General features: G+C 34.6%; 4 protein-coding genes and 1 long non-coding RNA gene across 6 annotated transcripts in view; 1 reads left to right on the top strand and 4 right to left on the bottom strand.

Annotated features, from left to right (window-relative positions):
- Positions 1-16,581, top strand: part of LOC117207960 — a 77,825-nt gene extending 61,244 nt beyond the window's left edge. The window contains exon 2 of the long non-coding RNA XR_004487611.1: positions 16,305-16,581. This is a non-coding gene — a long non-coding RNA (uncharacterized LOC117207960). The remainder of the gene's footprint in view (positions 1-16,304) is intronic.
- Positions 651-11,045, bottom strand: LOC117207948 (green-sensitive opsin-like). Of its 2 annotated transcripts, XM_033448687.1 has the most exons (7): positions 10,610-11,045; positions 10,175-10,361; positions 8,302-8,396; positions 5,690-5,800; positions 3,791-4,050; positions 2,314-2,429; positions 651-1,539 (listed from the first exon to the last, which is right to left on the bottom strand). In XM_033448687.1, exons 2-7 carry the CDS (start codon positions 10,313-10,315, stop codon positions 1,333-1,335), a joined length of 930 nt encoding a protein of 309 aa, XP_033304578.1. In that variant the 5' UTR covers positions 10,316-10,361; positions 10,610-11,045; the 3' UTR covers positions 651-1,332. The 2 variants fall into 2 exon arrangements, with proteins under 2 accessions (XP_033304578.1, XP_033304577.1); XM_033448686.1 differs by lacking the exon at positions 10,610-11,045 and having other exon boundaries at positions 10,175-10,378.
- On the bottom strand, positions 11,382-13,284 carry LOC117207951 (proteasome subunit alpha type-3). The gene is made up of 4 exons (XM_033448692.1): positions 13,140-13,284; positions 12,968-13,050; positions 12,395-12,786; positions 11,382-11,784 (listed from the first exon to the last, which is right to left on the bottom strand). Exons 1-4 carry the CDS (start codon positions 13,158-13,160, stop codon positions 11,516-11,518), a joined length of 765 nt encoding a protein of 254 aa, XP_033304583.1. The 5' UTR covers positions 13,161-13,284; the 3' UTR covers positions 11,382-11,515.
- On the bottom strand, positions 14,123-15,572 carry LOC117207958. The gene is made up of 4 exons (XM_033448702.1): positions 15,330-15,572; positions 14,810-14,921; positions 14,567-14,756; positions 14,123-14,282 (listed from the first exon to the last, which is right to left on the bottom strand). The coding sequence occupies exons 1-4, from the start codon at positions 15,504-15,506 to the stop codon at positions 14,138-14,140; spliced, it is 624 nt and encodes a 207-aa protein (XP_033304593.1). The 5' UTR covers positions 15,507-15,572; the 3' UTR covers positions 14,123-14,137.
- A 79-nt stretch (positions 16,582-16,660) lies between the features above and the next one.
- On the bottom strand, positions 16,661-19,066 carry LOC117207998 (odorant receptor 4-like). The gene is made up of 5 exons (XM_033448787.1): positions 18,922-19,066; positions 18,192-18,700; positions 17,701-17,823; positions 17,474-17,632; positions 16,661-16,895 (listed from the first exon to the last, which is right to left on the bottom strand). The coding sequence occupies exons 1-5, from the start codon at positions 19,064-19,066 to the stop codon at positions 16,839-16,841; spliced, it is 993 nt and encodes a 330-aa protein (XP_033304678.1). The 3' UTR covers positions 16,661-16,838.
- Between the last annotated feature and the right edge of the window lie 269 nt (positions 19,067-19,335).

Here is a 19,335-nt window from a genome sequence, read left to right as displayed (position 1 = left end):
TGCGATTCGAATTTCTGATTGAATTTGAAATTACATATCTGGATGGGTCAATCGCATCGTACGCGGTTGCTTCAGAAAAGGTTTGATTAGCGACGTTGAATTTTCCTCGCGATTTCACTTTCGCTATCTTGCCATAATCGCACGTGTTACGAATCGTAATACAGATACTTCGCAAAGCCATCCATAATGATTCCATCGCGACTGGAACTCGTAAGAGGAATTAGAAAGAATAACAGCGCAACTATTACTATTCTACGAGCGTAGAATCTCTCTCAATGGAGAACAGAGAGAGATATGATTGCTTATTGGTTATTTTTATTTCTAAATTATAACAACGCGTCTGCTTTACGATCCTTACGATACTTAATGGATAACGTAATTGCGTCATTGCTCCAAACTTTGCTTTTTTCCTCCCACTTGCTTTTAATTTACGACCAATTGTCATTTTATGGACTTAAAATATGTCGCGTGCAATATAGATTACAAATGAAGTTTAATCGAGATTCTTATTGTTTCTCTCGGTGACATTACGATCATCCGTCTTCTCGTTTATCGCGTGATTAACAAGTCGAATATCTTGAAACGTGGCTTGCTTGAAAATTGTTCATTGTGAGATTTGGCGAATCGCAAGGCGAATTACTTAGCTTCACTCAAATATCCTTCTAACTCAAATAATTCTATCTTACTCTACTCAAAACTTCGGTGTTTCTTTCATTCGGTATTTTAGCAATTTACCTGCGCCAAAATACATTCAAACTACCTGCTACGAATGATTTCGGCAAAGAATGTCACGCTGCGTGAAACCAAACCGTAATGAAATTCAATTTTTCTTATTCGCACGTTTCATTACACGAACGATCTTCGAGAGACACACTGCGACGTTCATCGGTGAAACCAAGCGGCCAAAAAAGTTCACGCATCAATTAACACATGGCAACGCGTGAGAGCCACGAAGACTGTAAAAAGCAAACGAAAATACCGGAAAACGAAAGAAAAGAACGCGTATCGTTTGCTTTTCACCGCGATCTTCGAAACTTCCACCAGGTGTTAAGATCTTCGCATCGAAACTAAAGAACGTTTAGCGTATCCCGGCAAAATTCAACGCTGTTCTCACGACTAATTCGATCGCAGAAACAAAAGATCAGCTCACGTACGTGAATCCGTAATCGGATAAGCAAATCCAGCGGACGAAAAGAAGCGAAAGCAAACAACAAAGAGGCAAGAAGGAAGAACCACGTTGTTAAGACGACTTATATTCGATGGTTCCACGATTCATCCAACATCTACATAGCTGCAGACATTTATGGCGTTGTTCGATAGAGATAATGGTCCTCAGTTCCTTTGTTCTTGTCTGTTCAACAGCGTCAACGCGGTGTTTTGACTGTCCGGTAACGAGGATCTCGCGATTCGTACGTCGAAGATCTTCTTTAGAGAGCGGGGAAATTGGCTGTTTAAACCTGCGTAGATTATAGGGTTGTAGCAAATGGAGGATTTGGCCAATAACGCCGGAAGCACAGCTACCGATGCCGATGGCTTTGCCTAGAAAATTAATCGAAGATTTTGTTAGAATAATCTGTTGCTCCCGCTCAACGATTTCTATTAGCTGCGTAATAAGTTTTGTCGGTTGTATTGTATCGTCTACCAATAGCGTTGTGATTTCTAAATAAATTATAATGGACGTGATTATATTAAAAAACGGAAGATTCTTAAGTAAAGAAATTATTATGTTTATAAGATTGAAAGTTCAAACGACAAGTTTGAACTTTCTCGTCGATGGCGATGTTCAGTGCTAGGTTCGGAGACCAGTTTGAAACACAAAATATCATCGAATACATACGAAACGAGTGACGATATTTAACGGGCATCGTTATGGCGTTGTGTCTGTTAATGGCACCTGCTGGTAATACGAAATTATAACGAAATACTTTCACCCCACATGTATAGATATGCAAATCGTTCACGGTGTACGAACAAAGGAAGGTGCATCTCGTATCGCGTGCCACGATACAGCTTTCTCAATTTCAGCCGATCTTACGAATTAATATGAAACTGGTCTTGATGGTGAAGAACCTCGTAACGCGAGTTTTCGTGTTATCTCAGTTCTATCAACGAAAATTTGAATTTTACATCGCGCGTTAAACGAAACTTTGCAAGAACAAAATCAGAAATTGTTCGTCTGATAACACTAAGAAAAGATGTATTCAAGAAGATCGATGTAAGTAATAAGAGGAAGTTGTAAAATTTTCTGCGTGAAATTATGGAACTGTGACCACTTTAAAAGATTATATTCTTGGATATGAATTTACAACTTACGTCGAAATATTGCGCGGCGATCGCAAGAGCAGCGTAAGGCGACCAGGCGAGCAGGAAGGCAGTTATCATTAGTGCAACCATTTTCGTGATCTTCGCCTCGCGTCTTCCGCTTGCGCCTGTGAAACAAATTATTTTCGCGTTGCTAACGTGAGCAACGGAAGTATGGCTCTTTCACAAATACAAAAGGCAAACTATAGAAGAACTCTGTTCGTATTAAGTCCGTTTATGTATTTGAAGTTTTATTATCTAGCGCTCGATTAAATAGCCTTCCGTCGATCGAGCTCATTTATTTGGACGAAAAATTAAAAAAAAACACCCCACTGACCTGACTAAAGAAATAAAATAGACAAACTCGAAGATGGTACCCCCTGGGGGTAGCCATCCACATGTTATTTAGCAATTAAGTTAGAAACATTTGCCAAATGGCCATCTGGACAAATTGTAAAGTACAAATTAAATAATAAAAAAAGTAAATTTTCTTATGTTCAATTTTCAAGGTAAGAAATAAAATAGTCAAACTCGAAGATGGTATCCCGCTGGGGGTAGCCATCCACATGTTATTTAGCAATTAAGTTAGAAACATTTGCCAAATGTCCAGCTGGACAAATTGTAAAGTACAAATTAAATAATAAAAAAAGTAAATTTTCTTATGTTCAATTTTCAAGATAAGAAATAAAATAATCAAACTCAACTCAAAGATGGTATCCCGCTGGGGGTAGCCATCCACATGTTATTTAGCAATTAAGTTAGAAACATTTGCCAAATGTCCAGCTGGACAAATTGTAAAGTACAAATTAAATAATAAAAAAAGTAAATTTTCTTATGTTCAATTTTCAAGATAAGAAATAAAATAATCAAACTCAACTCAAAGATGGTATCCCGCTGGGGGTAGCCATCCACATGTTATTTAGCAATTAAGTTAGAAACATTTGCCAAATGTCCAGCTGGACAAATTGTAAAGTACAAATTAAATAATAAAAAAAGTAAATTTTCTTATGTTCAATTTTCAAGATAAGAAATAAAATAATCAAACTCAACTCAAAGATGGTATCCCGCTGGGGGTAGCCATCCACATGTTATTTAGCAATTAAGTTAGAAACATTTACCAAATATCCATCTGGACAAATTGTAAAGTACAAATTACATAATAAAAAAAGTAAATTTTCTTATGTTCAATTTTCAAGATAAGAAATAAAATAGTCAAACTCAACTCAAAGATGGTATCCCGCTGGGGGTAGCCATCCACATGTTATTTAGCAAATAAGTTAGAAACATTTACCAAATGGCCATCTGGACAAATTGTAAAGTACAAATTAAATAAAAAAGAAATACTGCGAGGAATTCCTATTGTACGAATCGCTTATCTGTCGACAAGTTTACATAGACGAAGCTTTACCGTAGTTTTGAGGAGATTTCGATCAGACTCGATCAGATTTTGCAAGTTCTTAGAAAAGATTACGATCAGGAACTAACTTACCTGCTCTCTTTCGCACTTTTCTCAAGGTCGCTATAATTGCCACGTAACTACTACTGATCACCAAAACGGGGATGATCAGACCAAACACGAAGAGGAATCCTATGTAGCTGTCGCTTTTGGTAAGAGGGTCGTGGACTTCCCAGGACACGCTGCAAGACACGTTTCCTGCCTCTGGACCGTAACTACCCCAGCCAAATAGTGGTGGCAGAGAGAGGCAGAGTGCATAGATCCAGACAAAGATTCCAAGTGTTATCGCATGCCTGTAGAAAACAGACGATTCGTACAGACAGTGCGTGAAGTAAAATTATAAGGCAACTTATCGTCGGCGTGCATAATATTAGGTTGGCAACCAAGTGATTGCGGATTTTGTCATTAAATGGTATCGACAAAATCTGCAATTATATTTAGTATATTATTCAGTATAGTATTTATTTGTAATATTTGATATATTTAGTATAGTAGGTAATTGCATAGGCAATACAGAGTATCTCGAGAATTAGCCTCTTTCTTGGTTTCTAAATAACTTGGCAGAGAAATAAAAAATTCATTTATGTAGAATAATCACGGAAGACACGTTGCACATTTCGAAAGAATTGCATCGAAAATTTGCAACGGAACGTTTCTTCAAGAATAGATAAGGATGTTACTGGAACATTTCGTACAGCTTTCGTTGCAATCGATTAAAGTTTCAATATCAATAGGAACAAAGTTGGAAGTAAAAATCTCCTTTTTCTAAGAAACACGTGTCACGTCCGAACGTGTTCAGTTTAATTCGGTTTTTGGTTGGCCGACGATTATCGGCAAAAATTTTCGCGTTAGAGGATTACTTCGTTTACGGTGTTCAGCGAAGTAATCGTGGCTCGCGGCCAGGAAAATTTATTTTCTCCTTTATCATCGTAGCGTAAGCACTTAAGAACATTTCTCTACGCGTTTTCTTTTTCATCGTCGAAACACCATTCTGTCTTAACGTAAGAGTGAAAAGCTGCACCTTAAGAAGCGTCTAAAGAACGGAGACCGACATTGTTAATCCAAAATTGATTAGAAGATCGGTAAAATACCGTTGAAGTGATTCACGCGGATTTTTAATCTTGAACTTATCCTCTAGAATCTAGAACGACGTTCATAATTACACAGGCGACTCTCGCGGGTTATTAAAGAATGCTACTACCTTACAGGCTCGATCCACGACGTGAAACATCTTTGCTTCGAACGCTTTCGTATTCGTCGAACAGTCGACGGCGCAAAATGTTACAAATTGTTAGAAAAGGCTTCTCCGAATTTCTGTAGAGAGACAAGAATTTTCGTAAGATTTTCTCAGCTTGCGATACAAATTTTTTCCACTATAAAGTTCAAAGACTGCGATTGAAAGTTGTTTGACGGGTCTCTGTTGAGACATCAGAAATTCTGATCTATGAAGCTAGTTGTTCAGTGTTATGCTTTTTATCTTCTGAATATTTATAAATTAGTAATTATTTCTCGCCGCGAACGTTCATTTACATAAAAGCATAAACACGGAGCTGTATTTACATAAACGCTCGATTCATAAGATTGATCTGAAAAGCTATAACTTGTAATTGTAAGCGGAACGAACGATCAATTCGCCTTCGCGTTATTCGATTCGACATGCGACGTATCTCGACGTGTAATTAGACAGAGCAAAGAAAAGCATCGTGTATTATGCAGGATCGAGTGTTACGATCCACTTCTTCTCTACATTGTTCACGTGCACGTGTGTCGCGACGAGTTGAGATTTTCGGAGCGGAACGTCCGTCGTGTTGCTCCGCGATTCGACTGACAAAGTCAAGGCCATTTTTCTTTACCTTGACCAAATATATACACAGTTCTTTCGAAACATCTTTGCCTGCCAAATAAAGTAAAAGTAAATGGAATCATTCTCACCTTATGGACAGAGCTTTCATCGGTCTGGCTACCAGTAACCACCTTTCAACAGCCATTACTGTCAGGTTCCCGATACTGGCGAACCCCAGAGTGGACATGAACCAAGCGTAGCTTTGAAAAACAAAAAAAGAAAAACGTTGTTTCAATGGAATTGTAACAAGCCAAAGATTTTTGGTTAATATTAATCATTCTAGGCAGGAGAAATTGGGCGAGAGATTAACGAAATTTCTGAAAATTGTTAGATTTGATTTCGACCTGGGATCTTTGGCATATTTTATTCTATAAGTATCATGGGAACTTGAAATTTTTATAAATTAATATTAGTCGCGTTATCACAATCAGAATAATATATTATTGCAATAAACCATTAGTAAGATCAATGAAACTTTAAAGTTACAATTCTATCAAATACAAAAGTATCATCAAAAAGCAGTAAGATATAAGAATAATTATTGTAACCAGTTTTATTTTAAACTATAATTTTTCTATGAACTTTTTATGAACTTATATTTGACCGAAGGCTATATCTTTAAACTTTTATTTATAAAATATGCCAGTATAGTTTTAGAGAGAGGAACTGGGACATCCTGTACGACGACGTCAATTTTCGATTACAATCGTGTCGATTTACGTTTCTCAACTTTTCACTAGAAATATCCGTTTATTCCCAATTCTCTCTCGGACTTAGACGTAACATTGTTTGCTTTTATCATTTGCGGTGTCCACGAAGAATTCTTCGAAGGTTTGTTGAACGTTTAAACGATGGCAAACCACGAAACTCCACTTTGCGGTAGGTACACCGTGCGCCAGATACTTTCTCTTAATTTCGTTGTCTCGACACCATATTTAATGACCTGAAAGAGACACAGGATTTTACGAGACCGTGACAGAGCGAACGTTTCATCTCGTTATAACGAAACTCGTCCATTCTACGAATCCTAAAGAATTATTAGTTCCAGGGATAATTATACGTTCCGTTAACGAGGAAATTCGTCAAATTTTGTGACAAAATGAAGGCAAAAATAATTCATAAAAGATACTCGGCTCGCTTTTACGTTCCTTTATTAACCACTTTCAAGTCTCGACGATTTGAGCTCGAAAATACTTCATTTTATCTTATATCCCACATTTATACTGATGATAAGTATACATGTATTAAGATATTTATATATATAAAATTGATTATATTGCAATAGTAATAGCTATATTCAAAGATATAAAAATATAGAAAAATAACGCTAAAAACAGTCGCTGAATTAAAGGAATTACAGAATTAACGGGAGGAAGCGAAAATGAAATAACCAGCAACTGAAAAGATGGGCCAGTCGATAAGTACTTACTTGGAAGAAGATAAAAGTTAACCAAATGAAATAGGCGATAATTTTTTTAAACAGAAAAGAACTCGAATAAAGTTTTGCAGAATTATCTTACGATAATTACGTTTAACGAACCGCATCTTCATTGACGCACGCTCCTGAATAATTACATTCGTGCCGATAATGAGCATTAACGTATTAAATAAATGGATTTTCTGTTCGTGCTATTGAAATTCTACGAGCGAAACGTGCATGACAGGGAATGTCACAACATTCACACATTGCGTTTGTGCTTGGAAGTTTCATCTGGAACATAAGTATCATAGTAACATAAATAGTACTTCCTACTTCGTTTTCCTTGGTTATTCTAATTCTTCTGAACGATTATTCTGTATTTTGTATAAAAAAAAAAGTGCTGTATCATAGAGAATCAGTGAACAAAACTTTCAAATAAACGTAGAGAAACATTTGAATGAAATAAGTTAAGAAGATGAAAGCGAGTTATTCATTTGTGAAATCTTCATAATTAAATACCAGCATTGGCTGGAATTTTAACGTTGTAAAGTAATCACGCTCCCAATGGAGACGGAATAGAAGAGAGCAGAGAAGGGCTGGTTTCGTTGGCCGTGTTTCGGCTGTTCTATTTCCAGAAAAACCTTCCCCTTTCAATGGTAGCTTTTGTAGCTTACGTATGTTGCTTTACAAGCTCGTTAAAAAAAATGGCACAATTCGCTCTGTACGTATATGCCTACCAATACTGACGCAGTAGCGCTAGATCTGTCACGACGAAGAATTCAATTTTTCCTTTCACCAAGGATCACGGAGTGTCGTTGCCATTCCACATAACAAGAAATTTTACCGTATTCCGTAAATAGCCGATATTGATGGTGTAAACTAATTATAGCGTAAGTCGAGACAGCGTAAACTAATCGCAATGCTGTAATGCGAATCCTTTATCAGACATTTTCACGTTTGTCTTTAATTTTCAACTGTAGGCAGTGGGGAAAACAATTCTGCTCAGCCATTAATTTTCAGTAAAAGTTGCCTGAGTTTCTTTCCGTTCGTTGGAGTCAGCCGCTTTAAACGGCAGCAAGAAGATTACATTTATCCGAGATTCAATTATTCTCTACCGCGAGAAACCACGATGTGCATCGCGATTACAACGAAAGCGAGTAAGAAAAGGGAATAATAGGAAGATTACATTCGTTCAGGATGAAAGGGAATATCGTCTCGTATGTAGTTGATATGCCTCGGACAAGTTTCATGCGATTACGTTTAATAAACGATAAATTATACCAGAGACACATTTTGTAGCCCCAGTACCATCCGCCTGTGATAGCAGAAACCATCGCAACAGGATTTCCAAACGCAGCCACCAGGAAATCGCCAACCTGAAGTAAAAATTGTCCTTAAATTATTCACGTTGAGTCTTTACTCAAACGGAAAGGAACAGATGTGTAAAACAATTATCGCATAAAACGAAATAAAAGAAAAAAACAAAACGATCAGAGAACTTTCGCAATTTTTCAATTTCCATTCAACACTCGTATTCAATTCCACAATGGGAATATTTTCGGTGATATTCGATGAAAACACGGTGCTACGAGGGTGCCATTAGAGAATTGATTGACACAAACGACGCGGAAAAATACCGTTCTGTTGCGGTAGATTCCAACTTTAGTGAAGTTCGCAACTTTATAAATATTTACACTCTCCTATATTTTTTTCGATCGTTTCGTATCTCCAGTTCGCCGAATAATTGTATCATAAAAACAAAAATCGAAGTTAAAGGTGTGATAACACGAAAGCCTGCCGTGAAAGCTCCACGAATTTTATCGACTTAGTACTCTAAGGTCGATTCTGCTTTCTAGAAGAATTTCTTCTAGTCGCTTTCGTTGCTAGAGTACGCGCAACTCCATCTTCTTCAACTATAATTCCTCGAATTTCAGATCTTTCATCCTCTTCTCTAGCCTCATCCCCGAGAAAGGAATCATGATTGTATGGAACGTTCTTATAAAATTCAGCAGAGATATAAATCTATGATGCGTTAATAATTCTGTAATAAAATTAATTGAAAGGATAACATTCTTCGATGTTACAATTGAAAATGAAAGAGCTGAAAGCATCAATTATGCGGTGGAAAATTAATGCACGCGAAGCTTCGATTAAATTAATGGAGTAAATCGATGTGGCGAGAATCGATTTTAATATTTTTAATAAAAATCTGAACTACGTAAATACTGGTTTCCAAATTGCTCGTCATGGTTTCGGTTAAAATTCTCCCGCGATTGTAATCTAAAACAATAGAAAATAAATTTATTCCACAGATTTTCCGATTAGAATTTTCAATCAACTGAATCTTCACTTACCAATTAGTCAGAAGATAGAATTTCATAAAAGTAATCAAATTTACGACAATTCCAATAACTGGATAATAACTTGATTGGTTTTTAAATTATAAAAATCCAATCAAGTTATAGGTATATCTAGTTTCCCATGAAAGAGAAAAGCAAACGATTCATTTGCATAATATCGAATGACACAGTTTCTATGTGAGTAACGTAGAGTGTAACTAATACGTCTACTTAGCACCGTGCTAAAGAGTTGCATGGAGGCGCGATATACAGACGTATAAATTATTCGCATCCACGAACCTTAACATCTCCTATGCGAATTATACGACTGAGAAGATTTCACATAAATACCTTTAACGATATTATCCTCTTTCGTTTAAACAAAAAAACAAATAAAATTTTACGAGTAAACTTTACAAATTACGAATTATTTGATTATTCTATATAAGATTATAAAATTATAAAGCAGATGTGTATAATCTACAATTTATAACTTGTAAATTTGGTAATATTACCAGTAAATTATTATGCAAGAGGATACAGGTTTTGAAGAATTAAAAAAATTGATTTATATTGACCTGTATTTTACCACAATACAAGTTTGGAAAAAATAGTAGATATCTGTCGACTGTAATTATGAAGAAATAATTTCTAAATATCGAATCAATTAATATTCTTACTCATTCCAAAATGAATTTACTAAACTAAGATCTTTCAACATCTATAAATCATCGCTCGCAAACTTCAAAAACCAGTATGAAAAACGTTATAAAATCAGCTAATATCGTTTCAAGAACTATTATTTGATGTCTTACGACAAGATTAACCAGGATCACGTTGACGGGTGTCCACAGTATCTGCGCGTCCTTGACGATCACGATCGCCACCAGAAGATTCATGGTGAAACCAAAAAATCCGATAAATCCCAATGCGATCGCTGCAGCGACGTACACCATCGGACTGACTTGATCATCGGCATCGTAAACGACATTGTCCACGGTGCTACGGTTCAAGGACATTCTTCTTGTATTTTTCTGCCTTTACACTTCCACACTTTTCCGCCCCTTTTTTTTTTTTTTTTTTTTACCACCGACACGAAAAAGGGGAAAAAGCAAACGAAAAAGCACCACGTGCCGATTGAACGCGTTAATCGTCGGACAGATTACGTTCCTCTTTTCGAAGTCACGCAAGAAGCGGACTACATGCATCAACCAAAAGCAGTTTATGACTAAGTTTCAAACTGTACGTACCCTTATATAAAGCCCGGATGAAACTACCCTTTCCTCTGACTGCACGTACTCTCTATCAGTCGCCGTTACCGGCTAAAACCAACCCTCTTGCCGGCAGGTAGAAACAGCATGCGCGAAACTACAGCAGCAACCCCCGTTCAACCCCTCGCGGTTACCAGTTTCATTCCATTAGGATGAAATCAACGATCACATGGTCATATTGTTTTCAACCTCCGGTCACTTGGTGCACTTAATTGCATTGGGTAAGGGTATTCTCTCTTGAGGATAGATGTATCATGATGGAAACTAGGTGATGAAAGAGCTGGAGATCTGGTTGGAAATACAATCCTGAGAACTGATGCTGGAATCGAGTTTGTTTGGATTCTGTGTTATATTCTGATTAGACAGAGAGTTCAAATTGGAATTATGTATAAAGGAAATTTCTTACAAATTGCTAAGGATTATTTTTTTAAGCAAACTTGATTTTGTTGTATTGTATCCTTTGCATGTAGAGTACAAAGAATCCTTTTTCGGCGAGGAAAAAGATTTGCAAATCCAATTAACGGCAGGAAAAACCGTACTCGTTATTTGTGGATTATTGCGGATGATAGGCCTCCGATTGTTTACAGAATTTACATTTAACGAATAGATGTGTGATGCAGGATTTTTCTCGAGCAGATTAAAAAGTTATGTCACACTGTGGTAAATTGATAAAAGAAATCCATAACATTTGTTTGTAACACATCGAGAGATTATGAAACTAAATAATGCTTTATATTAAAAAGAGAGAATATGCAATTTTATAAACAACAGACAGTATTCTTTATTTGACTATATCAAGATGACAATAAATTTGTTGCAGTAATTTGTAGGTATTTAAATTATAACTTACAATATAAAAAGTATCTTTAAGATTATCGAGTCAATTTACATGTCTTCCGTGTCACTGTCTGAATCTTCCGCCATTGCTTGTTTCGCTTTTGCCTCAGCATCAGCTTTTACGTCCGCCGGTATACGCTCGTGCCTTCCATTCGTGTGTTTACCAACCCAGCTCATTTCAAGCTCAAACTGCTTGTCTTTTAATTCATCGTGAACAAGATAAATTATACGTGCTGCTTCTTTTACTAATTCATTGCAAGTCATTTCAGATAGCTTCAATTTTTCAATTTCCGTCTTTGCAGACTGTTTTGCCTTGCCTACAGAATGATGTATTTAAATATAATGGTTGTGCTGTTGGTATGTATTAATATATGTGATATGTCCGTTTTAAATATATACATCTGATTATTTCTATAAATATCAGAAATTCGAAAAATGTTTCAGATGATAGTTGTTTGATTTCATGGGGAAAACTTAATAAGATATATCGATTCTTTTTTTACTTTCTTATTTTTCAGAGATTTCAATAACATAACTTTTTAAAATGAAGGTATACAATTTCTTCAAATGCACCATTCGATGCATACTTTAATTCTCTACAAAAAAGTATTAAGGTACCTTGATTAAAAAATGATTAGTTCGAGAGATATTTTAACTTTACTTTCGTAAAACTTATCGTATGAAAGGCAAGGAAAATATAAACATAAAAACGTTGCGTTGCCTTCCCTTGTCTTTCATACAATAAATTTTACAAGATTAAAGTCAAAATATCTTTTAAATTAATCACTTCTGACCAAAGTATTTTAATATTTTTTTGTAAAAAATTAAAAATTGTATCCGATGTTTATAGGTGTTTATAGAAGATATTTATAGAAATAATCAGATGTATATATTTAAAATGGACATATCTCATATATTAATACATACCAACAGCACAACCGTAGTACCCATATGAAACTCCAGAAGGATCTATCATATACATAGCTGGGCCATCGTGTTCATATGCACCAAGTATTACAGAACAGCCGTATGGCCTGACTGCCGAATACAAAGTATACGCATGCATGTACATAGAAACTCTTTCGTTTAAGTATTTCAGAGGAATACCAATTCCATATTGGGATTTGTAGCTAGACGCTTCGGATCTAGCGATCTCTACGATCTGTCTGGCATCGGATATCAAACCAGAAACTGCCATACCAAGATGTTTGTCTATATTGAATATTCTTTTATTTGTGCCAACCTCATAAAGCTTGGAAGTAACTATCTTTTCCACAGCAAATACAATGCCATCTTTTCCTCTTAATCCTATAACTGTTCTATAATCAAAGCAATATAATTTTCAAATAAATATTTTAAACTATAACAAAAGTTTATAAATTATTGAAAATTCTCTGTGTCACTGCAGTATCTTTAAAGTCTTGTGAACGGTGTAGATAACCAAATCCGCAAAAGATATTTTTAGGATAAATTGACAAATAAAACTATTTGAACACTCACCCTCCATTTTCGACGGCTTTTTGTGCATATTCCACTTGAAACACACGTCCGTCAGGTGAAAATTGAGAAGCAGACAAATCATACTGAAAATCAGAAGGAGGTTATATTTTATAATTGTTCATAACTAATGGATTATCACAGTTTCTTTTAAATTAATACACTATATATTTACCCCTGTGCCTATGGAACTCATTTTTTAGTCAATCGTAGTTATAAGTACTGTAATACTATTACAGGCAAAAATTGTTTATATGCTCAAACGGCGTGAATAGGCGAAAATCAAAACTTGATCGTCAATGCTGTATGCCTCATCATGATAGGTTAGTTGTCAAACTGCAGAACTGACGTCTGGCGGCGAATACGAAAGCTTTTAGTTTTTAAACGACTGTGATACTAATGCGTTATTTCTTCGTCGTAAAATTGAAATAAAATAAGAAAAATTAGGTAAATCAACGTTTAACGTTTTAATTAAGTATCTCGTTATGTTTAAGATAATGCATATTTTGTCAGATACTACTGTTTTTACGTTTTTTCAATAAAAATTAAATCATTTCTAGGAAAGGAATGCTAGAAAACATCAAGATGGCGCATATGAATACGAATTTGAAACTGCGAAGTAAGATTCTTGATAGTTTTGGAGGAAGAAGCAGGTAACTAAATATGTAATATGTTAAAATTATGCAGATATACTGCGTGTATATTGTTAGTAATTTTTCAAGCTTTATGGTACATGAATCATAAAATTCTAGATATATCTATATGTCGTTTGGCTGTCGGTTCCGCCGATGGGCCGTCCGACGCCGTACTGGTCTCTAATAAAATAAAATTTTTCAGCACAATCTGAATATTTCAAGTTCAATTCTTCGTGCACTTAAGTACTTCGGTTTTTACACTGTCAGAAATTAATTATGTAAAGCCTAACAATCATTGTAATCTACGACGTTACTAGAAAAATGATCAATTTGTTTAAAAAAGGATAATTGATAGAGGTTAGTTTTTTCAATTGACACTAATTATCAAATTGACAAATAACAAAAAAGAGCTCTATGGACAAATGTAATAATGGTAAAAAATTAAAGGAGTCATTTAGAAGCGTACAATTTATTTTTGGAAGCATCCAACAAATACTATAGGTTCTTCCAGAGCATCAACTATTAATTCAGCATGTTTTCATTTCCCCTCTTCTTTCAAAAAATTCTTAATATTCTCTTTCTTGCAAGTATATTGAGGCGGACAATTATCTGCAACACCATGTTCGATGGCTTTTCGGAATTCCGTCACTATTTGCTGATACTTCCCTTCAATCGACGAACCTCTGAAAAGTAGATACAGCTATTTTTAAAAATTATAAGCTGCGAATATTTATGTACATTTATGCCTTTATGAACACAAAGAAACGGGACCTGAGTAGAGATTTATTTCATGTACTAAATATTATGTATAAAAAATACTTTACTTTGTATATTTTATACATTTTTGAATATTATACGCATTTTATTTATCCTTTGTATCTTTTTTCCATAAAGGCATGAAAATTCATAATCTAGCGCTAGACGAACTAAAAGATATATTTAGAAAAATTTATTATAAATTACGTACTGGGGTAGCAATTTTATCGTTTGGATGATCATTTCTGCAGCTCCTAGATATTCTTTCGCGACGTGAGGTTCTTCACAAGCTGCTCTATACAGACAGGTATCTCCCATTAAGTATCCTAATGCCAACATAACTTCAGCTTCAGATACCACATTTTCTAGAAATATATTATTATTTTCAATAATTGGTATGTCTAAATATAAGAAAACATTGTTCAATTTTGATAATTGTTTCGATAAAATACACCTTCTTCTAAGTCGCGTCCTTTGTAACCATGATGGCCTAGATATCCTGCTCCAAATACGACTGCTTTCAATACCAAAAGTAATAACAAATTTGATAAATTCAGATTCAATACCTGTAAGAATTGTATCGTTAAAAATTAATACTTCATCTATTCTTAATTCGTTTATTTTATAATTTCTGACAAAATTACTTCAGTATGTTCAGTTTTGTAATAATTTCTGTTATCATTATTATGCTACTGTATAAGATATTTCTCACCAAAAATGTTGAAACTATGTAGACGAATATTTCACGAATTAAAATTAAATAATTTCGCATAGTGCAACACGAGGTATATGTGTTTGCTTCTGAAGCAGAGGCGAAATCAAAGATTCCAGTTGCCTTTACTTTCTTAAATTGAATATAAATGTATTTGACCTAAGCTAAGGTGCTAGAAACACCTTGTATACGATATTAAATATGTACATAATAAATATAATTCACTATTATATTTATAATATATTATTATATGATGACATACCTGACTACTAGTCGAGGATCTTTGTACAAGCTCCTTCGCTATTTCCATCAACATAGAAACTCCATGCTTCTTATTACTTGGTTCCTTAAGAAGCTCTTTATTGCCTTCCATGTTTCTAGCAATAACCCCATAACTCACTAATCCCATGATAATCAAAATCTTCGCATTTAACATCATTTTCTGTCGACTTAATTTAATTTCTCACCATATACACAACAGACTGGACCTTTTGGTCAAACTAAAAGTATCTCACGAAACAAATCAAGTTTTAATTATAATCGAAATTATTCATCGTACAAAGAAAAAATTATTGTAAGTTCTCGTGTAAGAGAAAAGTCGTGTACTTCGCGACATGAGAAGAACTAAAGTGACGTCGCAGACGATGGGAGCGGTGATTTTTATAAGGTGACGTTTTCTGTTGCCAGCAAACCGTACAGCTCGTTTATTTTTTATCTGCGCGCATCAAAGAAAACTATGGCCAATCTCTCTTTGTTTTCACCCATTGTGATGGTGTTCCATACACAATTGTTAATAACGTTTATTAGCCACGCACCACGCGAACTTTCATTCGTCAACGTTGACGGAAATAAACGGTGAAAACTCTTGCAAATAACTTCTACAAGTTTTCTTCTATGTATTCTTAATCGTTATTCTATACGAATAAACAATTTTTACTGATTAACAGATTTCGGATTTTCATGGATTTATGGAAATTTTGGAAATGAAAAATTGCACAAAATGCACGTGATACAGTACAGTATTCTCTATAATATCCAGAAAGTAAAACAATTTTTTATCCAAGTTCTATTTTCTTAAATGATATTCATGGAAATATGAATTTGCTAAAAAATTCGCGGGCTATTGATTCAGAGTTTTCTTGATGATTCATTATATTATATTTTAGCATAATTGTATTATTTATATTATTTTTATATTATAGTATAATAGCAGTAACACCATTGCTTTTGATCGTAGCTACTCGTGATGGTATACCAACTGTCGTCCATTCGCAATGTGTCCAAGTTTTCACCTCAAAAAGAGCGCATAATCGATGAGAAATAGGGAAAATGACAGTGGACAATGATGATACCTAACACGAGCAACACTTGTAACAAAAGTATCAGCTGCGGTTACGGCTCGTAGACTGGTTAAATATTCATCAATAGCGTGTCTGCGGATCGTCTGTAAGTAGTCAACTAGAAATAAGTTTAAAGCTGCTCAAGTATTATGCACCCAAAGCAAAAAGAAAAAAGAAAAAATGTCGATGTGGAGAAAAATGAACGCAAGAAGAAAGAAAAATGTTTCGTCAGAAATATTCGTGGTCTCGAGGAATCTTGTTAATAATTAATAATTCGATTACTCTTTACGCTGTCAAATTTTTCATCTCGTCTTTTTACTTCTTGTTGCTTTGGGGCATAATTTATCATTTAGAGGAATATATTAAGATTTTCTTCTCGTAATACTTCTTTTATCAAGTTAATGGACAGTTGTAAAATTTGCAGAAGTATATTATTTATTTTTCATTGCGTGTAGAACAGAAACATATCCCATCGAGGTTTTTAAGACCTAAACACAAGAAAAAGAAATTGCTCTGTATATGTTTATGTAAATGTGAAATGTCACATATGTATATTGTTCTTTTTTATATTATTATTCGTTTTCACAGCCCAGACGAAGGGTCTGGATTACGTATTTTTCTAACTTCTACACATTCTCGCATTTCTTTTAGAATATTGTTCTATCTAAAGACCTTCACCAGTTTACATTCCTATCTTAAACATATACATACATCTTATCTTATATTTGAACTAAATCTTAAATGTATAGGGCGTTTACGGATTTATTAGCCAGTGTTTTTCTTGTAAATTGCATATATTAGAAAAAAGTGGTCGAGGAAACAATTTTATAGTTTTCTATGACCAGTGTAATAGCATATATATATATATATTTTTAATATTTTCAGTATTTTTCAAGAAACGAGAGTGAAATACAGTTTTTTAAGCAGAATGCTGTACGTTTTTTTATCTCATACGAAAGCGCATGACACGACGAATTTATCGAATGCACATTTCAATTCTGCTAATGACACGCTTGCGTTATAACACATTTTAGAGTAAATTGTATTATGACTCGTTCACGCTTACCTGAGAGAATAGCACTAAAGTAAAGGAACAAAATTTGCCTGCTGTAATTTTTAAAGGCGAAGCCCTGGCACGACACATGATAATTATAAGCCATCTTGCATTCTTGGGAGGTAAATTGTACCATTCGGCATTGTACACCGTGTCAGCAATTTCTGTACTCTGAAAAAAATTGCAAATTTTAATTACCGAAAACATCGATTAATTAATTTTTCTTTCATAAAAGGTACCTCGGAAGTTAGTTTTTCGCCCATGTAACAATATAGGAACAAATGCAACATCACATAAACTACGTATATCAGCAGAAACGAAAGTTGCAAAATCATGTATTCCATCTCTTGCTCTCCAAATGACTATAAATTAAATGATGTCAAAGATGGTGTATTTATTTTAGAAAATTTGTTGATACTTTAGTGCGATATACATTTGGAAAAGGTATGTTTTCTTCGTACCATAATGACTTGGTAAGATTGAGAGCATATCTGAATGGTGCAACTCAGCATTTGAAGGAGGAGCATCATGTTGAAAGAATTCTCTATCTTGTTGGCGAATCTTAGATATGCATACGACATGATTAATAATTGTCAGATGACAAAATTATGCATTTAAGGGTTAAAACAAAGAAAGTAAAAGATGGACTTAGAAAGATTTTAAATTCTCGAATTTCAATTTCGTTAATTAATATCTCATAATTCTTCTTATTATAGTTTATACTCATCACTGTGCTCCTTCCATCTTTTTTACCATCTTCAAAAAGAACAAATTTTTTGAATACGAACCTACTAATATATTCATGCTTCTGAATAATTTTCTGCAACTTCTTTTCCAGATCTTTCTTATCGTACGAATGAATCTTCCGTAAATCGTCTCTCAAATTCGAAAGCTGTCCGCAGACATGGAAAATCAACAGAACGACAAAAGTATCTACTGCTGTGTACGTAGTGGCCGCATAAAAAGTAGCCATGAATTGACCGATCATTGTCAATTCGTAATTTGGACTGATGGTAATGTTATAGGGGAAATAGCCACGATAGAACAGCATGTTGTCACTGTATCTCATACTAAACAACCGTGCAGGCACAAAAGCGAGAAGGACAATGTTGGCCATCAACGTGCTTCTTATTGTAGTCTTTCTAGTGATCCTCCGGATGTTCACCATTGTTTCTCGTTCGGCTTTGTCCGTCGTTGTGTTCCAGTCATTAGCCATGCACTTTACCAAAAACTTTAATGCTTGCAATAAGAGAAAATGGCAGATAGAGCACGTCTTGAGAGTCCGTTTTGTTTGACAATTGAAATATGATTAAAGAATATTGTAGAATATAACGTAGATAGGTAATAGAATATAATGAAGTAGAATAATAGAATAAGATTTATATAGTTTATATTTGGCAGTATTCTTACTGAAAAGAAACATGATAAATCCTTACTTGTTAATTTTCTGAAATGCTTACGTTTGCCTTTGATCCAAACAGCCATAGCCTTCATAAGTGAAATCGTGGTAGTAATATTAGTCGAAAGATTCTCGATCACCAAGTTAGAGTTACCCGCGATTAACAAAAGATTAATAGTTTGCGGGGCACATGCGAAGCACACCATCATGATAAACGGTAACAGAATGTGATAACTGGAAGGCCGGTTCCATTTCCTTTCTTCCGGCCAGATACCCATAAACTTTAGCATGTGATAGTTCCAACCATACACATAGTTTAAATCTATGTTTCCATCTATCATAAATAGGCGCTTAATAAATAATTCTGCATGTCAATAATATATATATATACATAACATTTTTTTTCTAACTTTAGTATTCTTCAAAAATATAGTCTCTATTTTTTTGGTATTTTAAATCTAAATCATTGTTTACT

This window comes from Bombus bifarius, unplaced genomic scaffold, assembly GCF_011952205.1.
Source record: "Bombus bifarius isolate JDL3187 unplaced genomic scaffold, Bbif_JDL3187 scf7180000008047, whole genome shotgun sequence".
Lineage (NCBI taxonomy): Eukaryota > Metazoa > Arthropoda > Insecta > Hymenoptera > Apidae > Bombus > Bombus bifarius.
This window is presented reverse-complemented; position numbering and strand designations above follow the sequence as displayed.